The sequence below is a fragment of the Tachypleus tridentatus genome, chromosome 9, assembly GCF_004210375.1.
Source record: "Tachypleus tridentatus isolate NWPU-2018 chromosome 9, ASM421037v1, whole genome shotgun sequence".
In the NCBI taxonomy this organism is placed as follows: domain Eukaryota; kingdom Metazoa; phylum Arthropoda; class Merostomata; order Xiphosura; family Limulidae; genus Tachypleus; species Tachypleus tridentatus.
Genome location: NC_134833.1, coordinates 114,959,030 through 114,976,817, shown reverse-complemented (window position 1 = coordinate 114,976,817; position 17,788 = coordinate 114,959,030). Strand labels below are relative to the sequence as shown.

General features: G+C 31.8%; 2 protein-coding genes across 20 annotated transcripts in view; one reads left to right on the top strand and one right to left on the bottom strand.

Moving 5' to 3' along the window:
- Positions 1–3,421: 3,421 nt before the first annotated feature.
- On the bottom strand, positions 3,422–6,546 carry LOC143227231 (uncharacterized). The gene is made up of 3 exons (XM_076458709.1): positions 6,344–6,546; positions 5,491–5,923; positions 3,422–3,852 (listed from the first exon to the last, which is right to left on the bottom strand). Exons 1-3 carry the CDS (start codon positions 6,448–6,450, stop codon positions 3,481–3,483), a joined length of 912 nt encoding a protein of 303 aa, XP_076314824.1. The 5' UTR covers positions 6,451–6,546; the 3' UTR covers positions 3,422–3,480.
- Positions 6,547–17,319: 10,773 nt separating this feature from the next.
- LOC143226115 (uncharacterized) overlaps positions 17,320–17,788 on the top strand; it is a 103,012-nt gene continuing 102,543 nt past the window's right edge. For 12 of the 19 annotated variants that reach the window (XR_013014315.1, XR_013014316.1, XR_013014314.1 and 9 more), the window contains exon 1: positions 17,320–17,588. Coding sequence is in view for 5 of the 19 variants with exons in the window: in XM_076456647.1 (XP_076312762.1) it covers positions 17,466–17,588 (123 nt within the window). In the remaining 14 variants the exon portion in view is untranslated. The remainder of the gene's footprint in view (positions 17,589–17,788) is intronic. The other 7 variants (XR_013014313.1, XR_013014312.1, XR_013014302.1 and 4 more) reach the window with 6 other exon arrangements.

Here is a 17,788-nt window from a genome sequence, read left to right as displayed (position 1 = left end):
TTTAGGTATTGTTATTATATTCTCGTTGCAAAGTTGTATAATGAATTATCCAAACTCTGTTTACCGTGGGAATCTAAAAACCAAATTTTACTGCTGGAGTCCGTAAGTTTATCACCGACCCAATGAGTGGCGGTAGCAGTACTTTTAGGCTTATCGTCTATTGTTACCAAGAGCAACTCGTTGGTAATACACGTATACGAAAACTACAGATTTATAACTAATGTTCCAATTTCTAATATTCTAATTTCATCAAAATAATCCCAGTTCTGAACTTCACTTACATATTATATCTTTTGTTGCTTTTTGTATTACCTGTTAAAATTGTCACGTTCGGTTTAATTATGTATTAAAAATCAATTTATTTCTGCCTTTGTCTGCTACAGATTTGTTAATCTTGAAATTTTGTTTTACATTTACTGTCTATAATTTTGAAAGTTGAAAAGTAGATATAAACATCCTGTGTCAAATTTTAGAAAATGTTCAAATATATGTATTTGTAAATATTGACTGATATGAAATTCTGTGTAATAGTGTTTTGCGCTTATAAAGTATCTTTTCTTTTTATCCTTAATACCAATCTGCCTGACGTTCATATCAAGTCAAACATATCCTTGTTTATTAGGTAATGAAGTAAAAAAACTTTTCTCTAACCACTTAAGTCATTAACTTGTCGAAACTTATACATCAGGGAGTCTAGCAGGTCATGTGAGTCATTGTTTCATAAACTGTTACCAGAAGGCAGTATCAGAAGGTTTAATTCGTGGTGACGAGAAACCTACTTGAAGTAAGAACGTGTTTCAGGACAGCTGGTGTGGGTATTAACACTTTACTAATAAAGCAGAAAACAACATTTCGACATTCTTTGGTTATCTTCATGTTAACAAAAATATAATATTAGTAGGAGTTGTATTACTAGGAGCGTTTTGATAGGGGGCGTGTCAGCAAAAAGCCTCTCAAAGACCCAAACTACACTTTTCTCTCACAGTTGACAGGTGACTTTGAAAGCTGGAAGAGTGCCGACAAACCAATAACAACAACAAACCACCATTACTAAACAATCTAGAATTTTCACTGCAGAAGTGGAGAATTACAATAAATACGTACAAAATACAAGCCATATTATTTACAAAATTGTAAGAAAGGAAACCAAATTAATATTACAGTTACATCTAAACATGACTCTTACAGGTAACAATATCAGCAAAATTCTTAGGGATTACTTTGACTCAAAATTAAACTAGATACCACACATTAACAGCAGGAAAACCAGAATTTGGAAAATAGCGAGTTACATTAGGAATTTGAATGATCAAACAAGAAGTTTCAATAGGAAACATATTAAAGCTTAACAGAACATACATAAAACCAGCCGAAGAATATGTTTGTATAACGTGGATAAATATGTCAAAACCACACACCAACAAACTACAGCATTGTATTTTAACAAAAGCATTTGCAGTTCCACGATCAACAAACTAAATATTTCTTCACAACTATTGAAACATGCCAATTCTATTAAACAGACCCCTGGATAACTTGCTTCAATATTATAAAAACATATCAATACAAATGAACTGGTAAGCAAACTAAAGAGTTACATAATACATGATGAACTTAGCCCTAAGTACCTTTCCACTCTGAACGTCACAAATACAAAACTTAAAATTCAGTACAGTGCTAGGCTAAAAGAGTCATAGATACAAACGTAGCTCTATTTTAAAAGTGTTGTATGAAAAAATAGTATTATGCGTTTGTTTGTATATGACTGCCAGTTGGATCATAAAAAAGAGAAGCTATAAAACCATATGAATTAATATTACTCCATGAAAATGTTATGTTAATTAAAACTGCAGACAGACGAAATTTAATATACTGTAAGTAATACAACAAAAAAGTAACAATGCTAATTAATTACTCAAGATTTAGAAGCAGTGCAGATAAAATAACAGTTCCAGAGAAGGAGGAAGAGGTCTTCACTAAATCTGTCTCTCTCTGGTCCAAAACATGGACCCAATTCAGATGAAGAAGAAGAATTTGATAGTGAATGTAAGTTCTATGAAGTGACACCAGAGGATAGATAGTGTGTTATCTACATCTTCCTGAAAAAACTGTTTCGTGTCACCCTATGCATTTTTCAAATCGGTGGGCTGATATAAGAGGTATAAATTATAGATAAAAGTCAAACTATACCATCTCAGGTTTTATCAATACAGATATTATTTCAAAATCTTGAAAAACCAATAAAAACAATGATTATCAGAGAATCATTGGTGTGGAAAAATGACGGCTGTAAAATTTACGGAACCAAATGATTTGTATGTTCTTCAGTTTAGGGATGTTACAGATATTTTACAAACATTAGATTTTGACAATAATAAAGAAAGCTATGAAATTTATCACTAAGCGGTCCATGATTTTGACGGTAAGTATAACACGCCACCTTATGATTACTATATGACAGCATCTTTTAAAAGTAAAATGGGACTTACAAGCTGAAAGGGGGTGTATAAACAGGGCCTAAAATTGTTCAAATATAAAATGTTCTTTTTCTGTTTTACAGGTCCAAGAGGATCTGTACAAGGTGATAATGATTTTTTCTAGTTACTGAGTTACAATTAAAGGTCCTTTTCAGACCATCGAATCTTTAAAAAAAAATATGTTACGAATACACATTTATTGTTTTATATCTGTGGTCGACTTAGTTTTCAAGTTAAATTAATGTACGGATACAAGTCGTTATAAATTCAGCAGTTTTTAACATGAAAAGAAATACAGTATTTATTCTAATATATCAAACAAGATAGATGTGTGAGCTATCCAATTTTTATAAACATTTAACTTTCGTTAAAAGTAAAGGCAGAGGAACTGCATAGTAACGCTATTAATAAAAGTGAACAAAACTGCCAATATATTCATTGAAATTAATAAAGATAACATTCTTAATTATAAGCACAATTTGAATTTTACCTAATATTTGTAAAGAAGGAGTTTCATTACGACCTATTGTTTTCGACAATTGAGTTTTCAGCCATACTTTACTGGGCTTTAGTTGAATTTTTAAAATGTTCACTGTCATTGAATCTATATAAATAAATGTCTGTTTCTTATACGTCTCCACGTTTCTTGTTCAATTAACACAAAATTTAACACAGTGATAAAGTTCTGTTTGTTATTCGTCTGCAAACCATTGACTAGGTAATCAGACCAACGTCCTGCAATTCCATCTTTCACAAATGCTAATAGTTATCTTTAGTGTTTTACACTATATTATTTATAGTACATCAAAAAGTGAGCTTAAGTTTCATGACAGTTGACAGCAAAAAGAGAAGACTCAGGCGAATATCATATTTTTTGTTTTTCATGAGTATGTTTTATTTATTATTTATATCAGTGAGTAAAATGTAAAAAAATAGTAACTTATGAGATAAGGTAAAGTAATTATTTTTAATATGGTATGCTTGTATGCAACTCATGGGTTATTTAATTTTTGGATTTTGGTTCCAGTTTCGGATCTCTTGTGAAAACAATCTTGTGAGGGCTGTCAACGTGTTTAATTTGATTATTCTTTTTAGGTTTCTGTACAATAAGTTTATGTTCGCTTTTGCAACGTTTCAATTGACACGTAGGTGTTGATTTTGGAGCTCTACCAATAACAAATTTGTTTCGGTTTTCACTATTTTCAATAACAATAAAAACGTTTCTCTGATGATATTCTGGCTTACTGCCAAGTCTTACAGTAATAATTTCATCAACATTATGGAAAAGTCTAGTTGAGGGAGGCCTGATGTTGCTTGACACCTCCCTCTGGATCCAATCAACGTCTCTTATTTCTTTCGAAGCTGGTATTTCTGCCTGAAGATGTAAATCATAATTAGTGAGGGAACACTCATCAATCGGGAAAAAAAAACCGTTTTAATAACAATAATCAGTTAATAAACATTTTAAAAATATATAATTTATTCTTTATGTAACAATCATTTTACTATAATATGAATAAAACCAAATAAGTGTTTATATGAAAATTGTATGTTATGAAATTGGGTTAAGATATCTGATAAACGTTTTCTCGAAACTCGAAATATATCTCAAGCATTGTCCCAAATAGTGAGGAAGGTAATATAGAGCAAACAAGAGCTTTAAATAATGTTTAACATTTATGTTTTGTAAGTTCACAAATACTAACTTGTTAAAACAAGATAAAACTACTGTTATAAATAAATGTTAGTTGTTCTCCTCATTTCATTGTTATATAAATTAGACATGAAAAGTTATGTAATCTGAACTACAAATGACTATAAAGAGAGTTTTCAAACTGTCTTATCATAGTTGTAACACTGAAGTAAATCACGCAGTTTATAGTACTTTAAAATGTTCAATAATCTTAGTCCAAAAGAAGACAATTGGATATTTCACTAAATGTCTGTCAGACCAGTGAAATTTGGCTGACGATAGAAAACAAACTGTTGTAAAATGTATCAAGGTGTTATTAACAAGATATGGTGGAATCACTTGTTACAAAATGGTACAAATACACTGGTACTAAACTAAGAATAATAAAATCCACATTTTAAGAAGTTACCGTGATCTAACGATTCGCAGCAATTATGTGATGACTGTTAAAAACAGAATCAGATGTTCGCAGCTTCAACAGAACGTCATTTCAGTGTATGTAGGTTAAAACTCATAAAGTTTGGTAATATTAACAACGAAAGGTAAATTTTAGTTATAGTAAGACACAAAATAACTCACTTTAATATCAGTAGTGGAAGTATGTGTGGTAATGAAAAATCATGAACCGACAATCAGACCTTTATGTTTTCCAGATGTCATCATAGCAATGGAAGTACCTCTTACATTATCATATATTGTAATGTTTTGTTCTGGCTTTAGCTAAATGGATGATAATTGTCTTGCCACATGTAATAATATTGAAGAAGAGGTAATTGACCAGTTTAACTTGGGTACAGACTTATCAAACCTCAATAGTATCGAACATATATAGGTCTCTTTTGGAAGAAGAATTACATGTTTTCAAATGACTCTGAACGCATGTTTTTCTGTAGTTGTGGATGTCTTAACAACACTCATTGTAAGCAAGCATATCGTATTGATCACACAGTTTGACACAGTATACATTACATTAAAGTGAAATGTTTTTAACTCTACCAAATATAAATCATAAACGTAATATGAATGAGAAATTAATTCACTTTTGAACCAGATACAGATATTCACATAAATTAAGTATGAGAATGGTTATAATTATTTTATGACAGTAATTTTGCATTGACATTAATAATGTGCTTTTAATTCCATTATATTTCAGTTGCTTCTTGCAATATATATATATATATATATATGTAGGTATAAATTAACTTGTACGAAGTGAAAGTTTAATATCAAGAGCGCATCCTATTTATTAATGGTTATATACTTATGCTGTATAATACTGAGTACTATAAAGTAAAAGAATTTTAAACGTATACGAACCGTTGTCAGTGAATCAGATTTTAATGTCTCTTCAGGTTTCTTATCATTCACGATTGTCTCAACGCTTGTCTTTAATTCAGTTTTATCAGGACTCGAAGCAGGCTTGCTCACGTTTTCTGCTCTTTCTGGTTTCTTTTCTACTGAGTGATTTTCATTTATTGTCTGCAATATGGTTGGTTCTGTTTGATTTTCCTTTAATACCAAATTAGTTTCTCTTTTATTGAACTTATTTGTTGGGGCCTTCTCACACTCAGGGATCATTGAAATAGCTTCCAAAATGTCTAATTCGCTGGGGGTGATCTTTTTAGTTACAAGCTCCTGGTCTTCTAGCTTCGTGTAGGCAAAAACACCACAAGACCCGAGGATGCGGTTTTTTAGAGCTTTCCATTTGCCCCGGGCTTTTTCATTCACATTGCAGAAACAACAAAGAACACTAAATAATAATAAATAAAAAATAAATGAGAAATAAAAACGCGATTTTTTTCTTTTAGTTTTCTATATAAACAATACTATTAAAGATTAACTCTAAATAGTTGTCTTTTTTTGTTGGTTTTATCGTTAGCAAACAGATCTACAAAAACACTTGATAAACCACCATGTAGAAATGTTAACTACAATTGAAAAGTTATTTTGACCTCATTTGTAAGGTTAATTAAACACATTCAGCTTTACAAAGTTCACATTTGTGTTTTCACAAATTAACTACCAAAGGGGCACTGAAAACACTTGACATTTTCAAATATCCAACCCTACTATTAAATTAAAAGATAATTGGGTATTGAGGTCAGATGCTCTCTCACCCCTGTTCCACATACTTTAATTAGCAAGAACTGGAAGATAACTTGTAACTTACCACAGAGCAATAAGACAAATCGAAATTAGTGTCAGCTCTTCCATCCACCAAGGATACCTTACAACTGTAGGTTTGGTCGCCCAGGGGAAAGTAACTTTGACAACCATATCAGTTGGATCTTAAGAGAGAGAGAGTTGTTTTTAAAACAGTTTTACACATTGTATCGATTACATAAAACAGAAAGAATACTTCAAATGTAACTTCATAATAATAGGGAAGTGTATTTAAGCTCAAATATAAACTTGATTTAACATATTAAAAACTTCAATTAAATAAATATGATATTTCTTACATGTATAATATATTTTCATATTAAGCATTGATAACAACCTTTACAATTTGACAACTGTATATATACATTTTATCTTTACACATTAAACAGATAATTAGCAAAGAAAAATGACGCCTGTTGTATTATTTGAGCTCCTTACTAGTAGACAAATAGTACAGTTGTGTAATAACAACAACTATATAGTTATATAACGGGAAATCAATTAGGTTTTCCAACATATTTACATTGTGAGACGATATATCACGAAACCTACTGACTTTTCATTCCATACACACGTGATCACACTATATAAGAAAAATCTAGACATTTTCTTTACGATAATTTACATATTATACAACTCAGTATAACACAGTGAGTAAAATCAACTTCGATTCACTTCAACTGTAAGAATATATAACACAAATTAAACAAACCGTCTTTCCATTGACTACTTAATAAAGCCAGTTTGTTTAATCGCTATTCATTTACTGAATTAAGTTTTATAATTAGCTTCTTCACTTATTATGGTACACAATTATATTTTGCTATCGAATCGTATTCACTGAATGGTAGTTTCTGCGTTTTTATAACACTATTAACAATTGTAATTTTTACAAATTTGTCTTTACTGTAAATTTCCCAGATAAAGAACGATACCATTTTGACCACAAACACTGAACGTCGTACGTCAATGCTCATGAAGTTTTTTCGCTTACTTTGTAACAATTCTTTCTAATAGTTTTGTTCAGAACTTACGAGACGGTGCTAACGTTTTGATAATCCAATGTTATTATAATCTTATATTAAGACATTTGTTTTGTATTTGGACAAATTACTTTCTTTTATTACAAAAACGACATTATGTGCACAAAATAAACATATTAAACATAGATTTAAATTATGTTTTGGGACATGCACTGTTTTAGTGAAATATCTTTGGTCTTTTTAGAAATAATGTGAAGCATACAGATGTGCTATCGAGACACCGTAATATTTGTTTTTCAATTTCGCGGATACCTGAACAAGGGCTTTCAGTGCTAGCCGTTCCTAATTTTGAAATGATACACTGCGGGTAAGACAGCTATTCAATACTATTTGTCGTAAATCTTTCAGTCCATCCTTAAAAACGAGTAGCAGGATTTCTCAGTAAAAGCAAAGCTTTTTAACGCATTAAAAACCATGAAAGTTATGAAGAAGTATCGTATTATAACAATCTGCCTGAACAAAAATAAACATCTTTAAAATGTTAAGGAAACAATAAAAGAAAACTTTAAAACCCTTCTGTTCCATTACTTCTACAAAGATCTTTATTATCAGCTCCTTCTTCATCAGTAATTTTATCTCCGGGACAAGGTATACAGGCGTCAGCAGCAAATGATGTCATGTAAGTTCCTCCTGGACACGGCAGACAGTGAGTTTGGAATCCGTTGTCATAGTGACCAGGAGGACATGGATCTAAAAAACGTTAAAAGTACATAGCTAAACATTTATTTACTCAGTGTTAATTTTATTGTTCTAACAACGTCTTTAGTGTCAAAAAACGTATTTCTTTGACTAAAATTCCATATATTTAAAAGTCTTTCTTCTATTTGTGTTTAATGTGAAAAGTTTAAAGTAATTGAGTATCATATATACTTACAACACCTGTAAACATCTCTTTGGTATCCTCGAGTACAGTTGAGATTCTCGGCTGGAACATACACTGGGGAAAACAACAGAGAGTTAATATTTTTGTAAGCACCTTTTGTGTCACCGTTGGAATTTTAAGGTTTTTCACAATGAGCACGACGCACTAGTTATAATATTAATTATGACTCACTCTGTAAAATAACAACATAAATGTTACTTTTCGTAAGAAAAATAAAACGTGTCGTGCTTCAAAACAGTTTTTTAACAGTAGACTTTTGTTTCTTTATGTACTTCCTGATGGAGTTCACTTATGAAACCAATCACACAAACTTGGAAATTTATAAAATTACACACGATCTTTTTTTTTATTGATACATTAGATTTCCGTTGGTGTTTCCCTTGCAAAATTCTTATTTGTCACAGTTAAACGTGAAACTGTTGTCACTGTTTATGTTAATATCAGGTATGAAAATACAGGTTCTTTTGGGAATTTTACGTTGGTAAAATGTATCAGTATATGATTGTGTCTTGCAAACAACAAAATATCAAATAATATCCGTGTAATGCAGAAAATGCGTGATATGCATTCCGAGAAAATTAAAATAAAAGCAAATACTTAATATTTTGTGGATTTATCAAGATAAATAATATTGCGATCTAACACCTTTCACTGTAAATTTAAAGTATTGTTTATTCAAAATACGTTCTTAAAAACTTCGTAGATATGATTTGTATCTTTACAGTTCATAAGATTTTGATTCAACATTCATAAGTTGAGTTCATTATATCAAAATAACTTTGGAGCCTCATTACTTCTCTCTACAGGTTTTCCATAATCCATTTTGTCTTTGGTCACATAGAAATCTATAATTACTACATCAGTCACGTGACTGGTACATCTGTGTGTGCATATTTATCTAATTACTCAGCGGTTAGAAAACTGGGATATTTTTTTACGTACCGTCGCCTGGGACACTTCAGCGGTTTTTATCTCTGACATTTGTGTTCGTACGACTTTTTGCAGGTCTTTTTCCGAATTGTTCTGGCAAACCAAAATTATTTTTCGATGCTCTTAAGTACAATGAATATCTTTGTTTCCAATATTTTAAATTCTCATTTGAATATATTTTCATGATTTGGGCATATAAAAATTTACATTGAAAAGGTCTGTTACATACCTTTCCCAAAAGCAACCAATTTTCGGTTACATTACACCATTTACGAAATGTTAAGCTATGTCATGAAGTTGTTCTGCCGTAATTTGATATCAGATTAAGTCACATTATATGCCAGGTTGCATATTCAAAACTGTTTTGGTATGGCTTACTGATCCCTATAAACTATAAAGTATTATTGCTATGAACATCAGTGGCAGCCTCTGACTAATACTGTATGTTTATTACAGGAGTACCGATAATATTACGAGTTTGTCTTCATCACTGCCCTGAAAAAGTTATTTCAGGGCATCTTCAGCATCAATTAATGGAATGTAATGCATCTTCCAAGAGTATATTATAGCTGTCAATATCAACATCTGCACCTTGGAGTTGGGCAATATCACCCATTACTGGAGTCCTGATTAGATGGATCAGTATATGGACGAACAAAGGGTCGTGAGGTTTATCTTTAGAATGTGTAGTATTGATGGTAACATTCATAGTAATTATATGTCGATATGTTTACCAATACTTATTCATACCACACTTCAACATCGACACTTCCTCTCATGAAAATTAAGAAAAAACTGATTTCATGTTATCTCTAATGTAATAATTCATTGTGAGTAGTTTTAACATTGTTGTCATAATCTATTTCATGCATTTATATTTCTGAGGAACCCACTTGAAGCTAATAAATTTTGCAGGCATTCTACAATGGGTAATTTAAAACTTTTTATCACAGAACTCATATATAATTCGACGTTTTTAGGTTATAAAGCGATTAGGAAGGAGATTTGAGATACGGTGATATAGAGAAACCTCAGTCAACAGCACGATACTCACTCAGTCAATAACCCCAAATGCAATAAACAAAACACTTAAATTCTTGTGAAAAAATAAAGCAAATACAATACTAATGTCATTTATATAATACTTTATGGCAACTTCCACGTATTTTACGTCAGAGAAACAAGCCCGAAACTCAAAACAACATTCATGTAACACAAAAAAAATAGAATGTCACGTTTTTAAATTTAACACTGCAACTCAAATAAATATTCTTCAGGTAACATTTAAATACTAAACAGAGAATCCAACATCACCAGACAATAAACCAAATAATTCCTTGTAATACAAGAGCAAACACACATTAAACCAATATAAAAAACACACTTTGATATCTGTATTAATAAGATTTAATAAATCTTGTTCGATGTATTATAGTTTGAAGATGATACTTTTAATTTACAATATTTTATAATTTACAAAATATTCTGAAAATACTAAGAGTAATGCAGATAGTATTAATGGGAAATTACACGAAGGTTGTTAAAAACTATCATTTGAAGATAAGACAGTTCAATTATCATTACAATTAAATGATATACAAGATAACGTGTCGTTTTATGAACGAAACTGATAAAAACACAGTTTACTTAACGAAGATTTGAGTATTTTAAAATTCCTATCTGGTGCAGTAACAACAGTTTGATCAGCAGAGACAACTCTACATAAAGAAATTATTTACTTTGTAGGTGAACAAACGAATAATATGAATTATTTGACTCAACCAACTGAAAACCATGATTAGAAAGTATCCAGATCATTGGTAAGTATCACTAATATATCAATACATATCAAAGAAAAACAAAATAAAATATATAAAACAAGAGCTGAGATGTTAGTTTTCAATGACAAAATTCAGAATAGTTAACAGTAGTTGGCTTTTACAGTGGAAAACAGTAGATTGGAGTTAGCTAAGTTAATACAAGCACTGTATGTGACCGCAAATAGAAAGTTAAGTTCTTGCTTTCTACTCTGAGTAAGCTATCAAATCTATTAAACAAAAGCAAAAGATTACCTCACACTTACAGTTTGTGGTCCCTATACAGTTATCAGATTTTCATTTATTACACGCGGACTGACATTACTACAGCTACAATTAGAGGTACCTTGAAAATGTTTAAACAAATTGAAAAGAAATGCAGCTGTATTAATATCAGTCCACGTGTAATTCATGAAAATCTGACAACTATATGTAGGGACCTTCAACTGTAAGTGTGATGTAATCTTTCGCTTTTGTCCAATATATTTGATAGCTTACTTGGAGTAGAAAGCAAGAACTTAACTTTCTAATTAACTGTAGAGAATGAAAAGCTTTTCGAATGATCAAGCACACATAGTTATTCTTATAGCCAAACCACATCGGGCTATTTACTGTGTCCACCGAAGGCAATCGAACTCCTAATCTTAGCGTTGTAAATCCATTGACTTACCGCTGTCCCATCGGAAGACTATTTCATTAAAACAATAACTCCACGAACATAGTTATTTAAAGTTAAGTGTTAACTAATTTTATCTGTTTGCAGTCCAAAACTGGTTGCCTATCAGTTCGATTATAAGACTATAATCGTAACGTTTTTTAATGAATGATTAAATGGTACAATAGATTATATCACACGTTTTTAATCTGCGAGTTTTTGTTTCTATTTTTCTCTGTAAATTTGCACTCCACTTAAACTAAACACATACTTATACGACTTGGATTTAAATCTATTCATAAAGAATGTGAAAAAACAACGTATTTGCAAGTCATTTGAAAATACTGAATCACAAGAATAAGAGGATCAATTTAAAAGAAAACACCAGTTTTAACAAATGAAGTTTTAATCAAAATTCCTTTTAACCAAAGAAATTATTCAGTCGCATTTATTCCAGTTTAAACATTAAATCATCGGGAGTGTAATATCATTGCTTCGCCAACTTAAACATTTTCTACCCATCCTGTACATATTTTACAACGAATAAAGAAAAAATATTTTTGATCGCTATAAATGAGACCTACTAACGGATTCTAGCATTAAAGAAATCTAAAACGAGATTTTCGCACACCACAGACTTAAAATCGGTAATGAACAAATTGATAAAAATGAGGCAGAAATATATGCGAGCAAATGTGACGTTAAACATAATTATTAGGCTTCACTAACCTCTGCACTCCCCATCAAAACCTTATACTATTAAAGAAACATCCATTTATGGTAAGAACGAAAATATCTAATTTGTATATGTAAAAATAAATGTAGAGCTGAGTTGTTTATGTTTGTGTGTTTTCTTTCAGCTAAGCCACGTCGGGCTATCTGCTGAGCTTACCGATGGGATTCGAACCTCTCATTTTAGCGTTGTAAATCCGTAGACTTACTTACCTCTGTACTAGTAAGTGGCAGAGCTAAGCTAGCAAAAAAAAGAAAAAGAAAAAAAGAATCGAACGGCAGTGGTATTAACAGTTTGAAACTACTGTATAGAAACTTTAAATTGATTGAAAGTGTTGTGTATCAGTAAGAGTTTCAAATTTTTAACCAAATCTTTAAATACCTAAGGTTGATTTGTCAGAGAGTATCTTGTTTACTTTTAGCCTCGTTAACTACCAAGCTCTGTAAGAGAAAAATCAGGAATTCCATAGCTCCAACCAATGAATACAAATGCTTTGCAAACGATAATTAATGACAGAATTAACTTTCTTTTCTCTTTGTATGAACACCCGGCTTGGTTGTTTACAAAAACGTAAAACATAACATGAAATGTTTATTGTGAAATAATTAAGTTAAAAGTGATACTATTGTCAACATAATCTTTCGTATACATGGGAAATATAAATAATTTTGTAGTCAATACACATGTAGAAACTGGCAAATTCACATAATGTCTGAATAAAACAATATATGATTGTTTGTGAATTTCGCACAAAGCTACTCAAGGGCTGTTTGTGCTAGCCGTCCCTAATTTAGCAGTGTAAGACTAGAGGGAAGGCAGCTAGTCATCACCACCCACCGCCAACTCTTGGGCTATTCTTTTATCAACGAAAAGTGGGATTGACCGTCACATTATAATGCCCCCACGGCTGAAAGTGTGAGCATGTTTGGCGCGACCGGGATGCGAGCCCGCGACCCTCAGATTACGAGTCGCACGCCTTAACACGCTTGGACATTCCGGGCCCTGACAGCATATGAATATAAATATCATCAGGAAATTGATGTACTTTCTTTTAACTTATCTCTTTTAATCATTAACAAAACCAATTCACTGGTAATCCATGGCTTAATTTTTCTAAACTTTCGTGACACAGAAACAGTAGTAGTACAACTTTGAATACAATCAGTTAACACTTCAGCAAAATTATCATAAGCAACATTAACATCAGAACAATTCATAACACAGGACCAATCTGAAAATTCAAACAAGAACTCAATTCATTAAACTTAATCTTTTGAACATTTGAGACATGTTTTAGATCCGATAAAATGTCTATACATAAAACAATTGGAAAATGATCGGTCAAAAACTCTCAACAATATAAGAATAACAATTTTTAACAGTATTTCCACTAATTAAAAATGATCAATACAAGAATTAGTAACATTGGTTATCCGTGTAGGAGAAGAAATAATAATACGAAGATTGTTCAAATTTAACAAATGGGACGCCTGAATCCAAGATTAGTTTGATTATCAGACACGCGACCGACATTACTACAGCTACAATTAGAGGTACCTTGAAAATGTTTAAACAAATTGAAAAGAAATGCGGCTGTATATTGTAGCTGTATTAATATCAGTCCACGTGTAATTCATGAAAATCTGACAGCCTTATGTAGGGACCTTCAGCTGTAAGTGTGGTGCTATCTTTCGCTTTTAATCCAATATATTTGATAGCTTACTTGGAGTAGAAAGCAAGAACTTAACTTTCTAATTAACTGTGAGAGAATGAAAAGCTTTTCGAATGATCAAGCACACATAGTTATTCTTATAGCCAAACCACATCGGGCTATTTACTGTGTCCACCGAGGGCAATCGAACTCCTAATCTTAGCGTTGTAAATCCATTGACTTACCGCTGTCCCATCGGAAGACTATTTCATTAAAACAATAACTCCACGAACATAGTTATTTAAAGTTAAGTGTTAACTAATTTTATCTGTTTGCAGTCAAAACTGGTTGCTTATCAGTTCTGTAAATTTGCACTCCACTTAAACTAAACACATACTTATACGACTTGGATTTAAATCTATTCATAAAGAATGTGAAAAAAACAACGTATTTGCAAGTCATTTGAAAATACTGAATCACAAGAATAAGAGGATCAATTTAAAAGAAAACACCAGTTTTAACAAATGAAGTTTTAATCAAAATTCCTTTTAACCAAAGAAATTATTCAGTCGCATTTATTCCAGTTTAAACATTAAATCATCGGGAGTGTAATATCATTGCTTCGCCAACTTAAACATTTTCTACCCATCCTGTACATATTTTACAACGAATAAAAAAAATATATTTTTGATCGCTATAAATGAGACCTACTAACGGGTTCTAGCATTAAAGAAATCTCCTAAAACGAGATTTTCGCACACCACAGACTTAAAATCGGTAATGAGCAAATTGATAAAAATGAGGCAGAAATATTTGCGAGCAAATGTGACGTTAAACAAAATTATTAGGCTTCACTAACCTCTGCACTCCCCATCAAAACCTTATACTATTAAAGAAACATCCATTTATGGTGAGAACGAAAATATGTAATTTGTATATATAAAAATAAATGTAGAGCTGAGTTGTTTATGTTTGTGTGTTTTCTTTCAGCTAAGCCACGTCAGGCTATCTATCTGAGCTCACCGATGGGATTCGAACCTCTTATTGTAGCGTTGTAAATCCGTAGACTTACCTCTGTACTAGTAAGGGGCAGAGCTAAGCTCGCAAAAAAAAGAAAAAAGAAAAAAGAATCGAACGGCAGTGGTATAAACAGTTTGAAACTACTGTATAGAAACTTTAAATTGATTTTAAGTGTTGTGTATCAGTAAGAGTTTCAAATTTTTAACCAAATCTTTGAATACCTAAGGTTGATTTGTCAGAGAGTATCTTGTTTACTTTTAGCCTCGTTAACTAGCAAGCTCTGTAAGAGAAAAATCAGGAATTCCATAGCTCTAACCAATGAATACAAATGCTTTGCAAACGATAATTAATGACAGAATTAACTTTCTTTTTTCTTTGTATGAGCACCCGGCTTGGTTGTTTACAAAAACGTAAAACATAACATGAAATTTTTATTGTGAAATAATTAAGTTAAAAGTGATACTATTGTCAACATAATCTTTCGTATACATGGGAAATATAAATAATTTTGTAGTCAATACACATGTAAAAACGGGCAAATTTACATAATGTCTGAATAAAACAATATATGATTGTTTGTGAATTTCGCACAAAGCTACTCAAGGGCTGTTTGTGCTAGCCGTCCCTAATTTAGCAGTGTAAGACTAGAGGGAAGGCAGCTGGTCATCACCACCCACCGCCAACTCTTGGGCTATTCTTTTATCAACGAAAAGTGGGATTGGCCGTCACATTATAATGCCCCCACGGCTGAAAGTGTGAGCATGTTTGGCGCGACAGGGATGCGAACCCGCCACCCTCAGATTACGAGTCGCACGCCTTAACACACTTGGCCATGCCGAGCCCTAACAGCGTATGAATCAAGATTTACATGTATTTATACTAAAGTTATACACAAATATTTAGAAGTACTTTTTCGAGATTTGCGACTGAAATATAAATCCCTTTCACGTATCAGCCCTCAAATATATTCTCCCATCATGTTTTCGTTATACACGCTCCCAAGTCACAAAAGTAAAGTTTGAAGAGAATAGGCCTTTTCCATTTACTTTTGGCATAAGCAATTAGAAAATAACATTTTGTGCCCAGAAACAAGAAAAGGTAAAAATTTTCTTACACAGTGTAATCTTACGTATATACAGACAATTATTATTTTTAATCAATACACATGGTGAGTGAAATATCAAACGAAAAGGTTATGGCTGAAATAAATTTAAAATCAAGATGGACGATTTCGATTTAGGTGTTATTTCTGTTAAATTAGTGTCGTTTAATAAATGAAAATACGGTCTTTAAAAAAAACCTTTAATTTACCTCTAACATCATGTTTGTAATCACCTTCACGATTTTGCATGTGTAAATTCCCGCGTCTTCAAATTGGATGTCGGTTAGCACTAATTTGCCACCGTATTTTATTTGCGTTTTCTCACTATTAATAACTTGTTCATTGAGATTTGAGAACCAAATTACTGATTCTTCTCTCGCTCTTTTATAAGCTCGGTTTGAACAAATTAATGTGAGAGTAGAACCACGTTCAGTTTCGTAGACGAATCTAAAACCTGAAACAAGCAGGAAATTAGCGAAAATATAAAATAATTGAGTGTAATTAGCCATTGAATTCTCTCTGCACTGTACGCTTTGTAAATCACTTTCTGTATTGTTTCTAAGTGAAATATCAGTGTTACTATGCGCACAAAGTATTCTTGTTTGAATGACGTCATGAACTGAAGTAACATTGTTCGGTGGAAAAACGTTTTACTAACAATAATGATTGCAAAGTTTATTGCTTTCTGTCGTGTGAAAGACCTTAAACTGAGAAATTATAATCATGTTTATGTTTTGCATAATTTAGATTTAATAAACAATAACAACACTTGCCTGAGATTTCAACTTGAAATTTAGGTAAAAGCAAATAAAATGTATACGAAGTTTTGCTTTGCAATTTCTTCTGACAATACAAGTCTTAGTCGGTATTTATGATATCAACCATAATAAGACTGCTAACAGATGTCTCATGATACATGTAAATTATAATTGAGTAGTTATAAATGTATAAACACTGTAACAATATTTAAATTGAAAAATCAGTTAAAGAATATTCACATATATAACTTGTGTGACAAATACTGCATTCCACGGTGTTATATAGGGATTAATGACTACAATTAGCTGTATCAAATATTTTGTTCTTCAAAACTAATATGATTTCAATAGTTTGTTTTTCGAATGTCGCACAAAGCTATTCGAAGGCTATCGAGGTTTGCGTGTGACGTCACTCTTGACCTAGTTACTGCTGACCGTGTTTATATTCCAACACAAGCGTGATTCATTGTCAAAAGTGTGTGATGGTACACTCGTGTTGTGCATTTAACTGTTCAAATCGACATTGACAGGCGGAAAATGTGTCATTCTACAGATTTCCTATGGATCCCGACCGAAGAAGACGATGGATTGCAGCTGTCAATAGGAAAAACTGGACACCCACAGAGCACACCAGACTTTGTAGTAAACATTTTGTGTCAGGTATCTATAATTCATCTATAGCCAGGCTGAATAAATTGAAACTTACACGCATGATATATGTACAGCAGAGCACACTGCAGCACCAGTCAAAGAAATGTTTTTGCACACTTTTCTTTTACTTTTAAATTACTGAATAGTAAATTTACTGAAGGAACAATATTATTCATGATGAATAGGTTATATAGCCATTTGTACATTAA

What these genes read in the sequence shown, in the direction of transcription:
- LOC143227231 (XM_076458709.1), bottom strand. Translation starts at nt 6,450, where the DNA reads ATGGTTGTCAAAGTTACTTTCCCCTGGGCGACCAAACCTACAGTTGTA. An exon ending in ATTTGTCTTATTGCTCTGTG is followed by an intron (nt 5,924 to 6,343) that starts GTAAGTTACAAG and finishes ATTATTATTTAG; the next exon opens with TGTTCTTTGTTGTTTCTGCA. An exon ending in AATCTGATTCACTGACAACG is followed by an intron (nt 3,853 to 5,490) that starts GTTCGTATACGT and finishes TTACATCTTCAG; the next exon opens with GCAGAAATACCAGCTTCGAA.